Below are 19,823 nucleotides of genomic sequence, written 5' to 3'. Positions count from 1 at the left end.
TGAAAGTTGTTGACATGTATTCCCTTCTCTCTCCTTGTCTTGGCACACACTAAGTCTGCACTCTGCTTCCCTGCTCTGAACTCAGGCATGGCCATGTGACACTCTTGGGCTAACGAAGTGTGAGAAGTGGCATGTGTGCAGAAGCTGTAAGTAAGTGAATGTTGCCCCACTCTCTTTTTCCTTGGGTATTACAACCAGCAACATTCTAAATAGGGATGCTTCATCAGCTGGCTCCCAGGTCAAGGGAGTAATATTCATTCAGACTTTTCTGATTATAGACATCTCATGATTACAGAGGGGAACAGCAGGTCGCATGGCATCATCAGTTGCTTTGATTTAAAATCTTATCATGGGGATGCCTGGGTGACTCAGTGGGTTAAGCCTCTGCCTTCAGCTCAGGTCATGATCTCAGGGTCCTGGGATAGAGCCCCACATCAGGCTTTCTGCTCAGCAGGGAGCCTGCTTCCTCCTCTCTGTCTCTGCCCACCTCTCTGCATACTTGTGATCTCTGTCAAATAAATAAATAAAATCTTTTAAAAAAATGAAATAAAATCTTATCACAGATTCACTATTCAGTTTGCTTAGTAATTCTTAGAGAAAAATTTTTTAGTTGTTGAGTAAGAAGTCTAATACTGAAATCGTGTGTTTTCTCATTAATTCCCCAAGTATTTGTGTGCTTATTATATGCCAACTGCTTACTACTTGTGGAATTACTATACATCTGAGTTTGTGGAGGACTTGTACTTTTCTTTCATAATATTTACCTTTCATCCCTTTGCAGGGCATATTGGGGGATCTCTCAAATATTGCATTTCATGAATTTAAGCTTCAGCTGAACCCATTCTGCGATCTAGCCCATCTTCTGAGTGGTTTTTCATAAGTATATTTTTAATTTTTAGAAATTAAATATTTCTTTTTCCTAGCATCTTATTCCTTATGGATACAACATGCTTATGACTCTCTGAAGAACTTAATCATATTCATTTTTAAATTTCTTTTGTTTCTTCTACTAATTACTTTCTTGAACAGGTTAATTTGTTTTAATTTGCTCTTGCCTTTTACAATACTGGTTTTCTTCCTGATCCTTGGCATATTTATAGATACGGATCTAAGATTATAGTTTGAAGTGATTTTCCTTAGCCAAATAATTGTCTCACTTTCAGCAAACACACATGCTGATCATGGCACCTCTCGTGATTAGAAAGGGAGTAGCTGGTCCCCACAGCCAGAGTGAATGGGTCCCCACAGTCAGAGTGAATGGGTGGCAGCACATCTTCAGTTCCTCCTTGGGGTCATCTGGATAACACCCTTCTTCTCTGATCCCAGTGTGTTCTGCATTAGAACTCCTACCTCAAAGTAGGTAGGAGCCTTTCTGAGCCTTAGCCTGGTGTTAAAGTCCAGAATTAGGTGCTTCAGAGGTGCAAGGAATAGCTGAACTGTTTCACTCTTTAATTAACTGATCCTTTGATAATCTATTTTTTATCTTCTAGTAATTCCACTGTTCATTTTCTTGTTTTCCAATTCTGCTATTAATCTATTTTTAATATTTCTCCAGTCATTTCAGTGAGATTCTGGAAGAGTAAAAGAATGTATTCAGTCATCTCTGTTAAGTGATAGGCTCCAGCATATAGTTTATAATCAGAATCTTTAAAAAAAATTGTCATCGCCTATCTTGCTGATCCTCTGAAAATCTTGAGATTAGGGATTATCCATGTGAAATAGGACTTCTTCCTGGACACAGTACTGGACAGTAATGGAAAAGTAATTATTGCAATAGTAATTATGACCCTTTGTAATTATATGTGGATTTAAGGGAGGAGTACAAACTCCTTGCTATAAGGAGTACAAACTCCTTGCTACAACTGTTTTAAAAACTTCAAAAAACTCCTCTTTGCATAGGCTGCACATACTCTGGTAATCATTCAGCAAAGGTACACTGTAACTTCTCAGTAAATGTACAGGCTTGTAACTTCCTCTAACCCAGATGAAAATACTGTATTTTCAGTGAAGTGACATTGCTTCAGGTGTGGTATTAGAAGTTTAACGCCAAACTTCTAAAATCCTCACTTTAAACGACAAAATATCCACATCGAGGATTCTTTTTTTTTTTTTTTTTTTTTAAAGATTTATTTGAAAGAGAGAGCGAGTACCTTTGCAGGTGCATAAGCAGGGGGAGGGGCAGACAGACAGACTACCTGCTGAGCAGGGAACCTGACATGGGGCTCATCCCAGGACCTTAAGATCCTGACCTGAGCTGAAGGCAGACACTTATCTGATTGAGCCATCCAGGCACCCCGATGATTCTTAATGAAATCATTTCAAGTGATTTTTTAAAAAGTCACATGAACGATGCAACTATTTTAAAACTGTAATTTTGAACTTGTCTTTAAAAAACTGGTAAGAGAAAACGGAGGTTCTCAGCATAAACTCACTTCTACTTCTTCCTAATGCTGTTTCACCCCAAACTTGCCAGAATGCATCCCACTTGAAGAATACAAGTCAGTCTTAACATATTTTGCAATGTGAACTGTATTCCTGTTTTTTCCTTACCGTAGTTCCCTGTTTTCCCGGTTCCCTAAATTACTTCTCTCACCATTTTGCACTGCACGCATGGAGGTGAGCCGCCTCAAATTCACTGAGCAATCAAGTAATCTACATCCACACCCGTTCACATCTCTTTCTTCCGGTCCTAATAGCATTAACGCATCTCATGCTCCCGCCTCCCTGGCTCCTGCTCCCCAGGTGAGCCTTTCACTCCCCAGCACCTTTACTATCTTTGTCAAGTTTGTTCCTTTCAATCTATAAACACTTAAGTCACTCTCAGTCTAAAAAAATTCTTTTCGAACTCATCGCTTCCTCTTTTCATCCAGACTCCTTCAAAGAGTAGTCTATACCCACTCTTCAGTGTCCCCTCAGGGTGGCCCTGTCCCCTCAACTTGTCTCAGTCTGGCTACTTGTCTACCACTTCACTGAATGACTCCCTCCAAGGTCACCAGGAACCTAACTGCCAAAGCCAAACACATTCTCTGCAGCAGGACACTGGTACCTCTTTCCTCCTTCTTGAAATGTTATTACCGCTCTCCTCAAAATCCTTTCTCTGCTTCTGACTTAAACTTTTTTTTTTTTTTAAGATTTTATTTATTTATTTGACAGATCACAAGTAGGCAGAGAGAGGAACGGAAGTAGGCTCCCTGCTGAGCAGAGAGCCCGATGTGGGGCTCGATCCCAGGACTCTGGGATCGTGAAGGCAGAGGCTTTAACCCACTGAGCCACCCAGGCATCATCATCTCCTGAATTGTTAGGCAAACATGATAACTACTACACTACGGAAACCCCACTCATCTCCTGAATTCTGAAGATGCTTTATTTTTTTAATTTTAAAAAGATTTTATTTATTTATTTGACAGAGAGAGAGATCACAAGTAGGCAGAGAGGCAGGCAGCGGGTGGTGGGGGGGGAAGCAGGCTCCCCGCTGAGCAGAGAGCCTGATGTGGGGCTCGATCCCAGGACCCTGAGATCATGACCTGAGCCGAAGGCAGTGGCTTAACTCACTGAGCCACCCACGCACCCCTGAAGATGCTTTAAAATTCAACCTGTCCAAACCTTAACTCTTCTCCCTGATGCAGTTTTCTTTTTTTAAAGATTTTATTTATTTTATTTATTTGAGAGAGAGAAAGAGAGAAAGAGAATGAGTGGTGGAGAGGCAGAGGGAGAAGTAGGCTCCCCGCTGCCAAGCAGGGAACCTGACACAGAACTGGATTCCAGGACCATGGGATCATGACCCGAGCTGAAGGCACATATAACCAACCGAGTTACCCAGGTCCCCCTCCCCCAACCCGCCCGACCTCAGCCACATAAATAGGAGTCCAGCCTCTGCCTCCTACCACCTCCTTACTTCCCACAAGCAAGTCTTGCTTATTTTATTTCCTAAATAAAATTCAAACTTATTTCTTCCCTTGATATCTTTTTTTTTTTTTTTAAAGGTTTTATTTATTTATCAGAGAGAGGGAGAGAGCGAGCACAGGCAGACAGAATGGCAGGCAGAGGCAGAGGGAGAAGCAGGCTCCCTGCTGAGCAAGGAGCCCGATGTGGGACTCGATCCCAGGACGCTGGGATCATGACCTGAGCCGAAGGCAGCTGCTTAACCAACTGAGCCACCCAGGCGTCCCTTCCCTTGATATCTTATTTCAGACCCCTTTTCCTCTTGTTATTGCCTAATTCAGAAGTTACCAAACTCTTGTTTGGTGGATCTAGTTGTTAGACACCCCTTTTAAAAAAGGATTCTAGGGGCGCTTGGGTGGCTCAGTCAGTTAAGTGTCCAGCTCTTGATTTCAGCTCAGGTCATGATCTCAGGGTTGTGAGGTCAAGCCTGTGTCCGACCCAGTGCTCAGCGCAGAGTCTGCTTGAGATGGTCTCTCCTTCTATCCCTCACCACCTCCATCTGTGCATGTACACTCTCTGAATTAAAAAAAAAAAAAAAAAAAGAAAAGGGAATCTATAATCAAATATATTTAAGAAGGGCTGTGTAACCTATGCCTGTCTTAGAAATTCAGAATGACCGTTAGCTTGCAGTAGCCCTGAGAAGTCATACAGTAAAGAAACCCGCTTAACTTTAAGTCAGGATCTCTCTTACTTTTGTCCATGGAACCCTTTCAGTAAAGATGGGGGGAAGTCTTTAATTTTTATTTGAAAATTTAAAAACGATGCTCCTCAGAAGAGTATGGCATCATCTCTGACCATTCATGATCTAGCATGCAATCCTCCACATGTCATTACCGTTCTTCAATCCTTTTATTAGCTGAGGAGAAAGAACCAGCTCCGTGCAACATGGCTTGTAAGTCTCCTTGATACCACTGTCTGATGACATCCCACCAACTCTGAAATCTACGCGGCCTTCCCCAAACACATCCCTCTCATGCCTTTGGCTCTATACTTCCACTTATGTTGTTCCCTCCACCTTGAGGGAACAAACACGGGCTACATTCCCTAAGTGGTCCCATTAGGTCCCATTTGTTCCCCAACACGGGCTACATTCCCTAAGTGGTCCCATTAGAGGATGTGATTTCTGCTTGTGCGTTTCCTTCTCTCATGCTACCTACTGGTTAAGGGCTATTATCTTTCTTTATTGTTTTACTCCCACAGCACTAAATCCATGATCCATGAACTCAACAGTACTGCAGTGGTCCTTTGAGAACAATCAGGCAGGGCCTTCTAGAAGAAATCTGACACACCAGCTTTTCTCTGATTTTACCTGTCAAGTCACAGTCTGGTTGAACTTAATCTATGCATGTTCTACATAGGGAGGCATAATTTGGTCCTGAATGTACATTCATATGCTTTTTACATATTCTGCCTTTAAGTACCTGACCTTGATAAGGGAGGGTCAGGCATACTTTCTGATAGCCCTGCTCTGCACTTGCAATGCTCACTGGCTTTTCTCTCCACGGCTTCCTCAAGCCCTTCTTCTCTCTCTCTCTCTTTTTTTTTATTTTAAAGATTTTATTTATTTATTTGACAAACAGAGATCACAAGTAGGCAGAGAGAGAGAGGGAAGCAGGCTCCCTGTAGAGCAGAAAGTCCGATTTGGGGCTTGATCCCAGGACCCTGAGATCATGACCTGAGCCAAAGGCAGAGACTTAACCCACTGAGCCACCCAAGCACCCCACGCCCTTCCTCTCTTAACAAGGTCATAGGACAAAAAAGGGATTAAGAGCAAAACATGGGTTCCGGTTCAAATCCCAGCTCTACCACTTGTTTAAAGCTCTGTAATTTTGGGCAACTTACACCATCTGTCTCCTCAGCCTCCACATCTATAAAATGGGCCCAATAATGGTTCCTTGGCTTATATCGTTGCTGTAATCCAGAAATAGGGTTAAGTACTTTGGTAAATGTTTGCTGCACTGGTTATTATGAATTAGGATATGCTAGTGGTTTCTGGCCCGTGATTTACAGTATTTCCACTTTTACCCAAATGTTAAAACTCCCCAATTTATGACCCTGTCTTTTCGAGGGCCTTATCATGCTTCCGTATTTTTTTTTCCTCCCTCCACAGGATATTAATTCCATCAATGTAAAGGTTTTATTTCGTTCATTGCTGAAAGCAAAAGCACCTGGAATATTATCATACATATTAGGCCCACAGGAAATACTTGTTGAATGAAAGTTGGAGAGTGTCAAAAAGAAAACATATCCAAAAGTTTCGTTGCAATACAAAGAATGAATCTTTTCATTCTTTAATGGGTCTCTCTAACGTCTTCCAGTACTATATTTTAAAATACCATATGCCACAATGAAAACATAAGAAATTTATGAAAATTTGAAGGCAAAAACATAATTTTAAAAGACTTAGGTCTATGTCAGGTGTGATACAGTATGGATGCTTTCTTGAAATTCAAAATCAGATCCAAGAGTATCACTTTCAGAGTGTTCTAACAGATTGAGTTTACTTTTAGTCGTCTTGGATGAAACAGTCACTATTCTACTTTCTTTCTTGCCAGAAACATGTTTTCTCAAAGACTCACTCTTAACTGGTTCATTAACCAAAGAATCATTTTGTCCGATTCCTTTACTATTCCTAATTACAGGTGAGTCAGAGCAAGAATGCAGATCCTTTCTGGGCTGTTTTTTAGCACAATATTTTTTGGTATATTCACCTGTTTTGGTCATTTTCTCTGAAGAAGATCTGTTATTTCTAGACAATTCATCTTCTTTTCTTTGGCTTCCAGTTCCAGACATCACATCTGCTGAAGGAGAACATGTTCTAGCAATGAATTCTTTGATAGAGTCCTGCTGCTGTTCATTGACTGAGACTTCCAGGTTGTCTCTAGACGTTTCTAAGGTCTCCAGCGTGGAAACGGGCACACGGAAGGAGTCAAGAGGCAAAGGAATTCTAGCATCACCTGTAATTTTCTGAAACTGGAGAGAAAAACAAAAGACGACAAAACAAAAATTCAGTAATGAACAAAGTCAACCATTAAAAAGTTGAGTCCATGACCTCAATGCTACTCTTTGATTGTATTATTAAGATAGTCGTTGATTGGGGGTGCCTGGGTGGCTCAGTGGGTTAAAGCCTCTGCCTTCGGCTCAGGTCATGATCCCAGGATCCTGGAATCAAGTCCCGCATCCGGCTCTCTGCTCAGCAAGAAGCCTGCTTCCCCCTCTCTCTCTGCCTGCCTCTCTGCCTACTTGTGATGTCTCTCTGTCAAATAAATAAATAAAATCTTAAAAAAAAAAAAAAAAAAAAGACAGTCATCGATTAGTCAGAAGATTTTAGACCCAGTTTTTTTCTAATTCTATCTTGCCAGTTGATTCCCAACTTAACTTTGCTACATCCAAGGCAATGACTACTACATTTTCAGACTTTGTGTCTGGGATGATTCTTGCTCACTTCCCGGGGCACTGGGGTGGCTCAGTGGGTTAAGCCTCTGCCTTCCGGCTCAGGTTATGATCCCAGGGTCCTGGGATCAAGCTCTGCATCGTGCTCTCTGCTCAGCAGGGAGCCTGCTTCCCCCACCCTCTGCCTGCCTCTCTGCCTACTTGCGATCTCTCTGTCAAATAAATAAATAAAATCTTAAAAAATAGTAATAATAAAGCCCTATTCCCTAAGAAAATTAGTTTCTTTTCTATCCTCCAGGAACATGTAAGGAGTATCTAATTTGTGATGAGACTATTCTCAAGCTGTCAGTTCCCAAGCCTGTCTAAGGTTGGCTGAGATGGGAGATGAAGGGAAGGCTCCAAGGAAGGCCGGGAAAAAGCAGATGGGTTGTCCGCTCTCGCTTCCCTAACTGGGAGGCTCCCTATAATATACTGTCTATTAGTTATGTCTGGATTACTTAGTTAAGAAGATTATCCATATCAGTACTTGTACCTTCATTAGTGTTCCTTCATTGTAAGCTGACTGCATACAAATAGAAACCTAGATGAAATATGAATAGAATAGACATTTACACAATTTAAAATTTGGAATCTTTTCTCTAATGTTTCATTTCTTTCTTCACTGAGGGTAGTTTGCTTTATATCATACATTTGCAAAAGACCTATCTTTCTTATTTGTAACTACACGGTATTATGAAATGGGTCTACACTTACTAATTTCACATCTGGAAAGAACCCCTAAAAGGCTCCTCCCAAGTATGTGAGTTAAATAGGGACAGAGCATCATTAGTTTCTCTCTGACTTGGTATTTCCCTTTTGGCTAATCACCCTTAGAATCATAATATTCTTTTCTATCCACTTACTTGGATATTTTGCATCTGTCCTAGGGGGTTCTGCTTTGATTCTGGTTTTTCTTCTTCAAGTGCCTTCTTTTCTTCCTTAGGCAGACTACTAAGAGTAGAATTCATCTGGGGACGACCCAGTAAATGAAAATCTGACTGATCTATACCAGCCATTGTGGCAAACTGCCCAAGCCTGGACAGGAGGAGGGAAGGAGGAAAAAGCAAAGGTTATTATAATTCATGTGAGCAGCTTCGATTTCCCTGTACCTATAATCATGAAATACTCTACTCCAGATACAAGCCCCTATTCTCTCCCAATTTCTGAGCCCTTCAAGATTCATGCTTTGGGACCACATTAGCCCACACAGCCTTTGCAGCCACCAGCCGATTTCTTACTCCATTTCAGCGCTTCAGCTTCTAGTAAGCACCCAGTGCATCACCTCTCACCTCACCCCCACTTCCTGACCACCTTTCCTCCAGTTTCCAAAAACGTGTTCATTTCTTCCTTTCCAACACCAACTCCTTCACCCACAAAACATCACTCCATCAATTTCAATCTCCAGTTCTTTCAGCATCTTCCTTTAGCAAAATTGTTCCTGGTTGAGAATGACTGATCTGTATCTATATGTGCCCTGCAGATTAATAATTTTTGTGTGTAGGACAAAAACCACTGTAATTCAAACATATTTTACAAGGAAGATAAATAAAAGGGAAGGAAATTCTGATGCATTCTGGAATATTTTCAAGTAAAATTATCTTCATGTAGTCTTTCCCCAAAACTATACCTACAAATTATCTTATCAACAGGTTATTCTTTTATCATGGGCTCTCTCCTCTACCAAAGCAGGTTTAGCATTTTGCATTTCTTTTAATTCCTCACTTAACATCCTATATTACACACTAAAGACAACTACAGAAGCAATGAGAATTGCTCACATTTCTCAGTAAACCCTCATTACAGATGCAAAGGGAATCATGCCACGGAGAGAAATTAACTAACCCGGCATCTTTAAGGAGGTCCAAGAAAGCATGGAACTTCTGAAAAGAATTCTCAATGCTGCCCAAAACACCTTCATCATCCAGCATCATGCTTGTCAAGGACTGTGCATGCAGGGCTTCAGACAAAGAGAAGTTTATATTTCTTAACTGGGCATTTTCATGTTCCAGCTAAAAAAGAAAATTGAAAATGTCTGACATGATTTTCTTCCATTGTCCTAAAAAAAATAGTTTTTAAGCAATAAAACTAAAACAGTTCAAATGTAATTAATTTCTAATTACTATTTCTGCCTAAAAGACAGAGACTACATCACTGAAGAATCAAAACGCAAGGGCTGCCTGAGTGGCTCAGTGGGTAAAAGCCTCTGCCTTCGCTCTGCCTTTGGCTCAGGTCATGATTCCAGGGTCCTGGGATAGAGCCCACATTGGGCTCTCTGCTCAGCAGGGAGCCTGCTTGCCCGCACCCCACCCCCCCACCCCCCACAGGCCTCTCTGCCTAACTGTGATCTCTGTCAAATAAATAAATAATATTAAAAAAAAAATGACATAAGTAGAGGGGCTCCTGGGTTGCTCAGTAGGATATGCTCTACATTTGACTCAGGTCCCGACCTTAGGGTCCTGGGATTGAGCCCTACATGGGGCTTTCTGCCCAGCGGGGAACCTGCTTCTCCCTCTCCTCCCTGCTTGTGCTCTCGCTCACGTTCTCTCTTTCAAATAAATAAATAAAACCTTAAAAAAAAAAAAAAAAAAAAAGAAAACCCACATATACCCAACAAAGTTTCCTATACAACACTTAGGTGGTATATAAATAAACCAGAATAACTGTTTTAGTAAGGATCTTTTAAAAAATCAATTAATTAATTAATTTGCCAGAGAGAGTGAGCACAGGCAGACAGAGTGGCAGGCAGAGGCAGAGGGAGAAGCAGGCTCCCTGCTGAGCAAGGACCCCCCCCCCCACCATGTGGGACTTGATTCCAGGACGGTGGGATCATGACCTGAGCCGAAGCCGCTTAACCCACTGAGCCACCCAGGCGTCCCTATTAAGGATCTTTTAAAAGATCTCTTTTCTAACTGGTTATATTCATAGCAGACCCTCATTTACATTAGAAAAATTAGCCGCTTAAGGTTCGCTTCAAATTAGAAAGTGAATTGCTTCTCGGGCCTTTAGGCTAAGATCAAGTGTAGTATCTGTTCTTATCAGTTTAAATTAGAAAGTGAAATAGTCTGATTTGAGCAAAGCATATTCCAACTTTGCTGGACATTAAGGATTAACTTTACTGAGCAAAATATTAAATGGCTAAGTTTAAAAGTTCTAAATCATACCCAACTTATTAACTGTACAATGATTAATATCTTCCTGGGCTTCTTGAAAATGTTTCCTCCCTCATGTGACTCCTCCCCCTCACCATCTATTCATCTAAAGCCACAGGTAAACCTGACTAGTATTTCTCAGAGAGGCTCTTTTGTTCATTACCTTACAGGTGCTCAACCTTTACTGAATGAATAAATGTTCGTCAACCCCATGTATGCACTTGGAAAAGTTCCTCCCAAAACTCACCTTATAATAATTAATTACGTTTACATACAACTTCTGAGCTTATGTCCTGCTTCCATGCACAGTAGCCTAATGTAATTCTCATAGTATATATTTTTATTTTTCATTGCATTCTTAGTTTTCCAATATTTTATATGTATTAATTTAAATTATTCATTGTCAGTAAATAGTTTCATCATGTCTTTCATGTTACTATGTATGCTTTATAAGCATAAATGCTTTCTTTTTTTTCTTAAAAGATCTTGTTTATTTGACAGAGAAAGAAATATCACAAGTAGGCTGAGAGGCAGTCAGAGAAAGAGGGCAAAACACGCTCCCCGCTGAGCAGAGCGCCTGATGTGGGGCTTGATCCCAGGACCCTGAGAGCATGACCTGAGCTGAAGGCAGAGGCTCAATCCACTGAGCTACCCAGGTGCCCCCAAGAATAGGTGCTTTCTTGAACTGAAGTGTCATAAACAGAAAATAAGCTAACATCATAAATACACGCATGCACAAAAAAAAAAAAAACAACAAACAAAAAACACCCTAAGATTTTTACCTTTTTTTTTTTTTTTTTTTTAATTTGCCCCATGCCCAAAATAGGTGGACCTCAGTGCAGGGCTTGAACTCACAACACTGAGATCAGAACCTGAGCTGAGATCAAGAGTCGATGCCTAACTGACTGAGCCACCCAGGCATCCCTAAGATTTTTCCATTTTAAAAACATTTTTTGGAATAGAGATCATATGACCCCTAAATATAAGGAAATATAAAAGTTCATATGATATAACCAATTCACAATATATTTTAGAATTTATAAACTGCATGTGTATGCCTTAAGATCAAATAAAAATAAAACCAAAACACTTTCAAAAGTATAAGAAAAAACTTGTTTACCTCACTGACTCGTTTATCAGCCTTAAGCCTTATTACTCTTTCCTCCTTTAACTGCTTTAGGCACTCCTCCAGTTTCTCCTAGTGTGAAAAAATAAAGTGTATTATAAACAATTCATAGTATCATATCCAAAAGCCTTTCCAGTTATAGATCTCACCAAGGATATAGGCACAGAGCCACAAGTAGACTCAGACTTCAGGATTTTTTTTTTTTTTTTTAATTTATTTTAGAGAGACGGAATACAAGCAGGGGGAGTGGGAGAGCGAGAAGCAGGTTTTCTGTCGAGCAGGGAGCCGGGTGCGGGGCTCAATCTCAGGACTCTGGAATCATGACCTAAACCAAAGGCAGACATTTAACAACTGAGCCACCCAGATGCCCCAGACTTCAGGATTATAATCTACTACTTATGATACCATACCGTGCCGGTGAAATTAATTACCAAAAATATCAAATTAGCATATTAAAAATTTATTTGAATCTAATACTTTTCAAGATAAATATGTGGCAGCTCACCATAAAAGGCAAATGTGTATAATATAGTTAAGTCTGAAATAAATAAAAAACTAAGGTCAAAAAGGGAAAATTCTCCTTTTATTAATAGGTCCCTTTATAACTAGAAATCTTATTAACACAGTTAATCCACCCAAATTATGTTATTGCAGATTCAAATGCATTTTTTAAAAAGTAAACACTTTTAAAGCACGTAATAAAGCCCTTAGTAGGAATTTCTGGAATATTAATTTAATCATCAAAGCCCTACAAGGAAAGAACAATTATTAACTCCATGTCTTTTTGCAGGTGAGAAAACAGAGGCAGAGAAAAGTAGAGTAGGACACCCAAGACCATGTCACCTAAGACATTATGTTGTAGAACCACATTCTGAACTCAGGAAGCTGGGTGCCATGCCTGTTCACAGAAGTGGTCATTTCCCCATTCACCAACGTCCGTAAAATAAAATGCACACTGGTAAACCCCCCTTTAATTTCCAAGAACAAGACACTTAAAGTCCTTGCAGTGGTTGGCAGAATTCTAAGAGAGTCCCCCCCACCCCCGCCCCAAGAATCCTACCTGCTCAACTATAAATCTTTCCAGTTAACCAAATCCTAGTCTAGGTGCTGCAGTGAAGGGATTTTGCAGGCGTAATTAAGGTTCCTCAAATCTTTAATTGATCTTAAGAGATTATTCTGGTGGATGTGACTAATCAGGTGGCCCACTGAAAGGGACTGGGGTCTTCCTTAAGATCTAAAGTTAAAAAGGGACAAGGGGAGATTCTCTGTGGCTGGCTTGGAACACGTCAAGTGTGACGTTGTGGCAAGGAAGGCAGGATGAAGGCCTCTAAGAGCTGAGCCTGTCCCCTGACATCCAGCCAGCACGGAAAGGAGGATCTGTGTCCTACAACTCCAGGAACTGAATTAAGCCAATGAGCTGTGTAGTTGGGAGTAGGTTCTTTCCCAGAGCCTCATGATGGGAACACACCCTGACTGACATCCCGAGTTCATCTTGATGAGATGAAGCAGAGAGCCCAGTTGTGCCATACCTGGACTTCTGACCTACAGAACTGGGAGCTCGTCAGCAGGTGTTGTTTCAAGCCACTAAGTTCACAGCAACAGAAAATCAATATACTATTCAACCTTCAGGTTCATGAACAAAATAAGTGACTGTTACTGTTTTAAGCCACTGTTTTGGGGCTGGTGTCTTATGCAGCAATAAATAAATAAAATACCTCTATTTATTAAAACAAGGAAGTATATTTATATATTTTAAAGGCTTTTGAACAATCACTTAAACAAAGAATTTCAACTTAAAATTTAGTATGCCCCTGGTGCATGTGGGTTGAGGGGAGGAACTCTATTGTATGCTGTCACTGAAAAAGGAAACTAGAACCAGCTTCTGGACAGTGAGTACATACCAATGATCTTACACCTAGGAATTTACCCTAAGGAAACCACCAGAGATGCGACAAAGATTTATCTACCGACATGTTACATGGGACTGTTTTAGAACTAAATCCTAGAAGTAAGCTACAAGCTTCCAAATTGGGTTAGTTTAAATAAAAACAGCATACCCATTTGAAGAAATGCTCCGTGAAGCCACTAAAAAACACGGACAACAAGAGGTCTTAACCAGAATTAATGACTGGGCCTCAGGAGTTCTATATACCGTGTGTTTTTTCAGGGAAGATAGTACATAAACTTAATCTAAGATTCTCTGGTGTATAAGAGTATTTAGTGATAGGACAAAATATTTTTGGTATCTTTCTATGGCAAAAGGGTAGATTGGGTATGTGTATATATAGAGGTGGCTTTTATTTTTTTCAGTAAGTTTTTCATTGTTTTTAAAATTTTGCTCAATGAACACACACTTTATACTCAGAACTTATGTTTAAAAATTTAAAAATAGTCTAATAACTTCAAATTCTTTAATGTTTCATTATACAGTTGAAGCCAGCCACATTTTTAATGGGCACAAAGACAAAAAAATTGCATAATTCCTCTACTCACTTATATAATGGTTTTGATATTTAAAGCTTGGTTCGCAGAAATTCTAAACAAACACCACTGTCAGGGAAGGACAGACTGAAAGGCTCCATTCTCAACTGGCTCCAAGGATGAACAGCACATTGTGCAATTACCTGACACGGCTTCTCCCTCTAGTGGAGGGAGTCAGAACATCACGTTGGCTTTTCATGAGAAAGTGTACCCTCCTCCTCCAAAGTTTTAAGTAAATTCATGCTCTTTAAAAAAATATGAAACCTGGCGCGGGAGCCCGGGGGCGGAGGAGCCGGGAGGCGGGAGGCGGGAGGCGCCGGGGCCGTTTAAGCGGCCTCCCTCCCGCCCCCAGCCGCCCGGTCTGGCCCCGGCCCTGTCCCGACCCCCGGCCTGGCCCACTCAGCCTTGCCCTGCCGAGCGGTCCGCCGGGCACACGGGCGGCCTCCGGAGCAGCCCAAGCCGATGAGGGCCGCGCGCCCTGCCGCCGGCGCTGACGAGACGGAGCTCCCGGCCCCCGAGGAGGAGCGGAGGATCAATGCGGTTCAAGAATCGATTCCAGCGGTTCATGAACCACCGGGCCCCAGCCAATGGCCGCTACAAACCAACCTGTTATGAACATGCTGCTAACTGTTACACACATGCATTCCTCATTGTTCCGGCCATTGTGGGCAGTGCCCTCCTGCATCGGCTGTCAGATGACTGCTGGGAAAAGATCACTGCGTGGATTTACGGGATGGGCCTCTGCGCCCTCTTCATCGTTTCCACAGTATTTCACATTGTGTCGTGGAAGAAGAGCCACTTAAGGACAGTGGAGCACTGTTTTCACATGTGTGATAGAATGGTTATTTATTTCTTCATTGCTGCTTCTTACGCTCCATGGTTAAATCTCCGTGAACTTGGACCCCTGGCATCTCATATGCGTTGGTTTATCTGGCTCATGGCAGCTGGAGGAACCATTTATGTATTTCTCTACCATGAAAAGTATAAGGTGGTTGAGCTCTTCTTCTATCTCACAATGGGGTTTTCTCCAGCTTTGGTGGTGACATCAATGAATAACACTGATGGACTTCATGAACTTGCCTGTGGGGGCTTAATTTATTGCCTGGGAGTTGTGTTCTTCAAGAGTGATGGCATCATTCCATTTGCCCATGCCATCTGGCACCTGTTTGTGGCCACGGCAGCTGCAGTGCATTACTATGCCATTTGGAAATACCTTTATCGAAGTCCAACAGACTTCATGCGACATTTATGACCAGTCTGTACTAGGTCTCGAAACCAGTATTATTTCAATTATGGCACTTGGGGAGTGGGGTAAGAGCTGAAAGTTGCACAGAGGAAAAAAAAAAAAAAAAAAAGAAGACAACAGCACTGACTTTCTTTCTATCTTTTGAATATAATTACTGTGAAAGTATAAAAGCTGTGTTCTGGAATATTCCCCCTCACAGCAGATAAATAAGGTAGTGAATTAATTATTCATTCCATTCCACTATCATGAAGGACTCTGGATAGACTTGGCCAACCGATGTTTACAAACAGAATTTTGTATTTTAATTTTACAGACTTTACTACATGATTTTTCTAAATTACTAGGTCAGGCTATAAAAGTCAGTGCAACGACAAAGCTTCCTTTATAAAAGAAAATTGTTTCTATCACTTTCCCATTAGCTGTGTGAAGAATCATGGACAGAACTTACACTACTTTTACCATGTTTCATCTTGGCATAACATGGTTATTTTTTAATAGAAAATTTCATTTTTTGTAAATTTTTAAAGACTATTTCATTGAAGCGCATCTCTGCGGTTCCTCATTCACATGAATTTTTGCAGCAAGCTGTCAACATTCCACAAACGAACAAACATAATACCTCTTCTGATAGTTTTATTAAGCATAGAGAAATTGCCAATTTTTAAAAATTGCAGTTTTCCAAACTTTTCTGCCAACCTCTGACTCTGAATTCCATGCTGCTTTGGGCCATATACTTGACCTAGTTTGGTTTACCACTGATGGAAAAGTATTTTGATATCATTAACTTTTTCAAAAGATTCAACTTTTTCTCTATGCCTTTGCCATGTTTTCTTCAGGATCTCTTTCAGCAGTGGATGAGTATTCACATCTGTATTCTGATGGTATTACTGGAGTGATCATCCACTGAAGACTCCTGGAGAGTGTTGTGAATTACACTGAGTAGTGGTATTGCCTGTTTGGTGCCCGTCGGTTAAATCATTGTCACTTAGCTTAATATTATCCGTTTGATGCTTGTTTTCAATTGTGGAATTAGATGCACAAATTCACATTCTTATCTTACCCCTGTATCTCCTGATAATAGTTTTTTCTTTTCCATAGAAGAATATTTAAAGCATTGTTTGACAGATAGAAACTCATGCATCTGTAGTTCATGGGTTTTATCCTGGCTCAGTGGAGTGGTATTTAATATATTGTTTTTTGGTTTGCCTTCAGTGTCTTATATTAAGATTAACATGAGCTGCATTGTTTATTACTCTCCTGTTGGTGTTTTAATAAATGAAATAACCTTGCCTTTCGAAAAAAAAAAAAAAATATGAAACCTTAAGAGACTCGTAATCATAGGAAACAAACTGAGGGTTGCTGGAGGGGAGGGGGATGGGGGGATGGCGTAACCGAGTGATGGACATTAGGGGGACACAAGATGTGACAAGCACTGGGTATTATGTAAGACTGATGAATCACTGAATTCTACCTCTGAAACTAATAGTACATTATGTTAATTGATTGAATTTAAATAAAAATTTTTTTCAAAAGCTCAATGTCTACATTAAAAAAAAATGGTACTAAAAGATTAGATAATAAAATTACGGGAGTGCCTAGTGTCTGCCTTTGACTCAGGTCACGATCCCAGGGTACTGGGATCGAGCCCTGCATCTGGCTCTCTGCTCAGCGGAAAGCCTGCTTCTCCCTTTCCCACTCCCCCTGCTTGTGTTCCCTCTCTTGCTGTGTTTCTCTCTGTCAAATAAATAAATACTATCTTAAAAAGAAAAGAAAATTACATGACAGTCGGTTATGTAAATTAGACTAATGATCCTTCTTGTTATCTGCTCTCCTTCCCCTTCTATACATTGGTTAGTTTGATTTTTTCTGAAACAAAGCTCCCATCATACTATATATCTAATTTTATGTTCAACTTTTTTCCACTGTACATTAGATCAATCATTTTTTATATAATTAAGGGATTCATAGCCTTGATTTTTTAAAAAGATTTATTTTTTGAGAGAGAGAGGTGTACCTGTGAGCTAGAAGGGGAGGGGGGGAGAGAGAGAGAGAAAGTGAAAGAATCTCAAACAGACTCCCTACTGAGCAAGCAGCCCAACTCGAGGCTTGATCTCATGACCTGAGCTGAAATCAAGAGTCAGTCACTTAACCAACTGAGCCACTCCTAAACTTGAATTTTTTAATGGGCTATAAAATATTCCACTGAGCATGTCTCTTGGTTCTATAAGCATTCCTGCATTAAACATTTAAATTCTTGGGGCGCCTGGGTGGCTCAGTGGGTTAAAACCTCTGCCTTTGGCTCAGGTCATGATCCTAGGGTCCTGGGATCGAGCCCCACATCGGGCTCTTTGCTCAGCGGGGAGCCTGCTTCCTCCTCTCTCTCTGCCTGCCTCTATGCCTGCTTGTGATCTCTATCTGTCAAATACATAAATAAAATCTTTAAAAAAAAAGAAAGAAAGAAAGAAAGAAGAGCTGGATTTTCTTTAAAAAAAAAAAAAATTCTTTCTAGCCTTCCAATATTAAAACTAACTATTTTTACACATGAAGGCCTTTTTCCACATACAGAATTTTCTTGCAATAAGCCAATAAAAATGAGTTTAAGATCAAAGCAAATGAGCATTTTTAAGGTTCTGTGATAATGATCTTCCAAAGATTCCTAAGATTTTAGACTGCTTTCAGTAATGTATCACTCGGTATATAACTTCTATTGTAACTGTTGGCTTGTTTCCTCACTTTAAAGTGCAAGAAATTTAAGGGAAGGGGGTATATCTTATCCTAGAACATGTGCCAGGTTTAAAGTCCACGATAAGTAATTGCTGAATGAGATAAACCCATGCCAATATGAGATCTATGTGTATAATTAACAGTTACACTTCTGGGCCACCTGGGTGGCTCAGTGGGTTAAGCTTCTGCCTTTAGCTCAGATCATGATCTCAGGGTCCTGAGATCGAGCCCCGCATCGGGCTCTCTGCTCAGCGGGAAGCCTGCTTCCCCCTCTCTCTCTGCCTGCCTCTCTGTCTACTTGTGATCGCTCTCTCTCTGTCAAATAAATAAATAAAATCTTAAAGCAACAACAACAAACAGTTAAATTTCTCTTTCAGATTGTATTTTTAAAAATTCAGAATCTCTGGCTAAAACCTGGCCCTACGCCTTAGCAGTATAACTTTGGGCAAGTTCAGGAACTCTAGGCCTCAATTTCCTCATCTCTAACATGAAGATAGGTTCCTCACACGACACAGTTCTTGGGAGAATTACATGAGTTAACACACACATAAAACTCAGAAGAGTGCTTGGTACAGAGGGTATGTTCAATTAATGCTAACGAATATATGTGAATGCAAATAGTAGCAAAGGACTTAAAATCAAATAGTCTCAACTCACTCACACATCCAGCCCCCTTGAGGCAAACTTTTCTTAAGCAGGTTTTAATTTTTTTAAGTAGTCTTTACGCCCATCATGGGGTTTGAATTCACATTTCCGAGATCAAGAGTGGCATGCTTTATAGAGTGAGCCAGCCAGGTAGCTCTCTGGGCAGGTTTTAATTGTCAACTATGATATACATACTAAAAAGTGCATCTTTACATGCATGCATCCCTAGAAATTCCCTTTGGTTTTCCCAATTCTTAACTTCACTAAAAGAGAATCACAGTATATCCAGCCTTCCAGTCAATATTGTTTTTAAAAATTAATCTATGTTGTTGCAGGTAGCTCTAGTTCGTTAAACTTTATTGCTTTATAGTTTCCCACTAAATGAATACACATAATTTAATTTTTGACTCTTAAGGGACATTTGGGCTGTTTTTGAGTTGGTGCTAGTGCAAATCACACACACGTCCTGTTGCAGCAGTTACTCTAGTACATACACCAGCTGGGCAGGGGAGAGGGAAACTGGCTGGGTTGTGGAGTAGTAACACAACTTCAGGCAATGAACAATGCTGAATGCTTTCCAAAGGAGCTATATAGATTTATATGCCTATATAAGCAGGGTGTGGGATTCCTATTATACTCCAGGTCTAGGAAACCCATAATTATCAGACATTTTTTGTTAATGGGATTGGAGTGTTGTGGCCTTTCATATTGGACACTTTTCTATGTTTATCAGCCATCTGGATTTCCTTTCTTTCTTTCTTTTTTTTTTTTTTTTAAAGATTTTATTTATTTATTTGATAGAGAGAAATCACAAGTAGGCAGAGAAGCAGGCAGAGAGAGAGAGAGAGGAGGAAGCAGGCTCCCTGCTGAGCAGAGAGCCCGATGCGGGACTCAATCCCAGGACCCTGAGATCATGACCTGAGCCAAAGGCAGCAGCTTAACCCACTGAGCCACCCAGGCGCCCTCTTTTTTCTTTTTAAATATTTTATTTATTTGATAGAGACACAGCAAGAGAGGGAACACAAGCAGCGGGAGGGGGAGAGGGAAAAGCAGGCTTCCCACTGAGCAGGGAGCCTGA

General features: G+C 40.7%; 2 protein-coding genes across 3 annotated transcripts in view; one reads left to right on the top strand and one right to left on the bottom strand.

Annotated features, from left to right (window-relative positions):
* Positions 1-6,290: 6,290 nt before the first annotated feature.
* Positions 6,291-19,823, bottom strand: part of CEP78 (centrosomal protein 78) — a 35,287-nt gene continuing 21,754 nt past the window's right edge. Inside the window, exons 12-16 of one of the 2 annotated variants that reach the window (XM_082694467.1) lie at positions 11,644-11,721; positions 9,217-9,383; positions 8,238-8,409; positions 7,868-7,915; positions 6,291-6,915 (exon numbers count right to left, since the gene is read on the bottom strand). In XM_082694467.1, coding sequence (XP_082550593.1) covers positions 6,352-6,915; positions 7,868-7,915; positions 8,238-8,409; positions 9,217-9,383; positions 11,644-11,721 — 1,029 coding nt within the window. In that variant the 3' untranslated portion in view covers positions 6,291-6,351. The remainder of the gene's footprint in view (positions 6,916-7,867; positions 7,916-8,237; positions 8,410-9,216; positions 9,384-11,643; positions 11,722-19,823) is intronic. The other variant, XM_082694468.1, reaches the window with a different exon arrangement.
* On the top strand, positions 14,406-15,488 carry LOC309845948 (monocyte to macrophage differentiation factor). The gene has a single exon (XM_082694497.1). The coding sequence runs from the start codon at positions 14,666-14,668 to the stop codon at positions 15,380-15,382; it is 717 nt and encodes a 238-aa protein (XP_082550623.1). The 5' UTR covers positions 14,406-14,665; the 3' UTR covers positions 15,383-15,488.

This window comes from Mustela nivalis, assembly GCF_964662115.1.
Source record: "Mustela nivalis genome assembly, chromosome: 13".
NCBI classification, from domain to species: domain Eukaryota; kingdom Metazoa; phylum Chordata; class Mammalia; order Carnivora; family Mustelidae; genus Mustela; species Mustela nivalis.
Note: the sequence above shows the minus strand (reverse complement) of the source record. Positions and strands in the feature narration are given on the sequence as shown.

Bases quoted from the DNA above. Each gene is read 5' to 3' on its own strand.
- LOC309845948 (XM_082694497.1), top strand. From the start codon at position 14,666: ATGCGGTTCAAGAATCGATTCCAGCGGTTCATGAACCACCGGGCCCCA.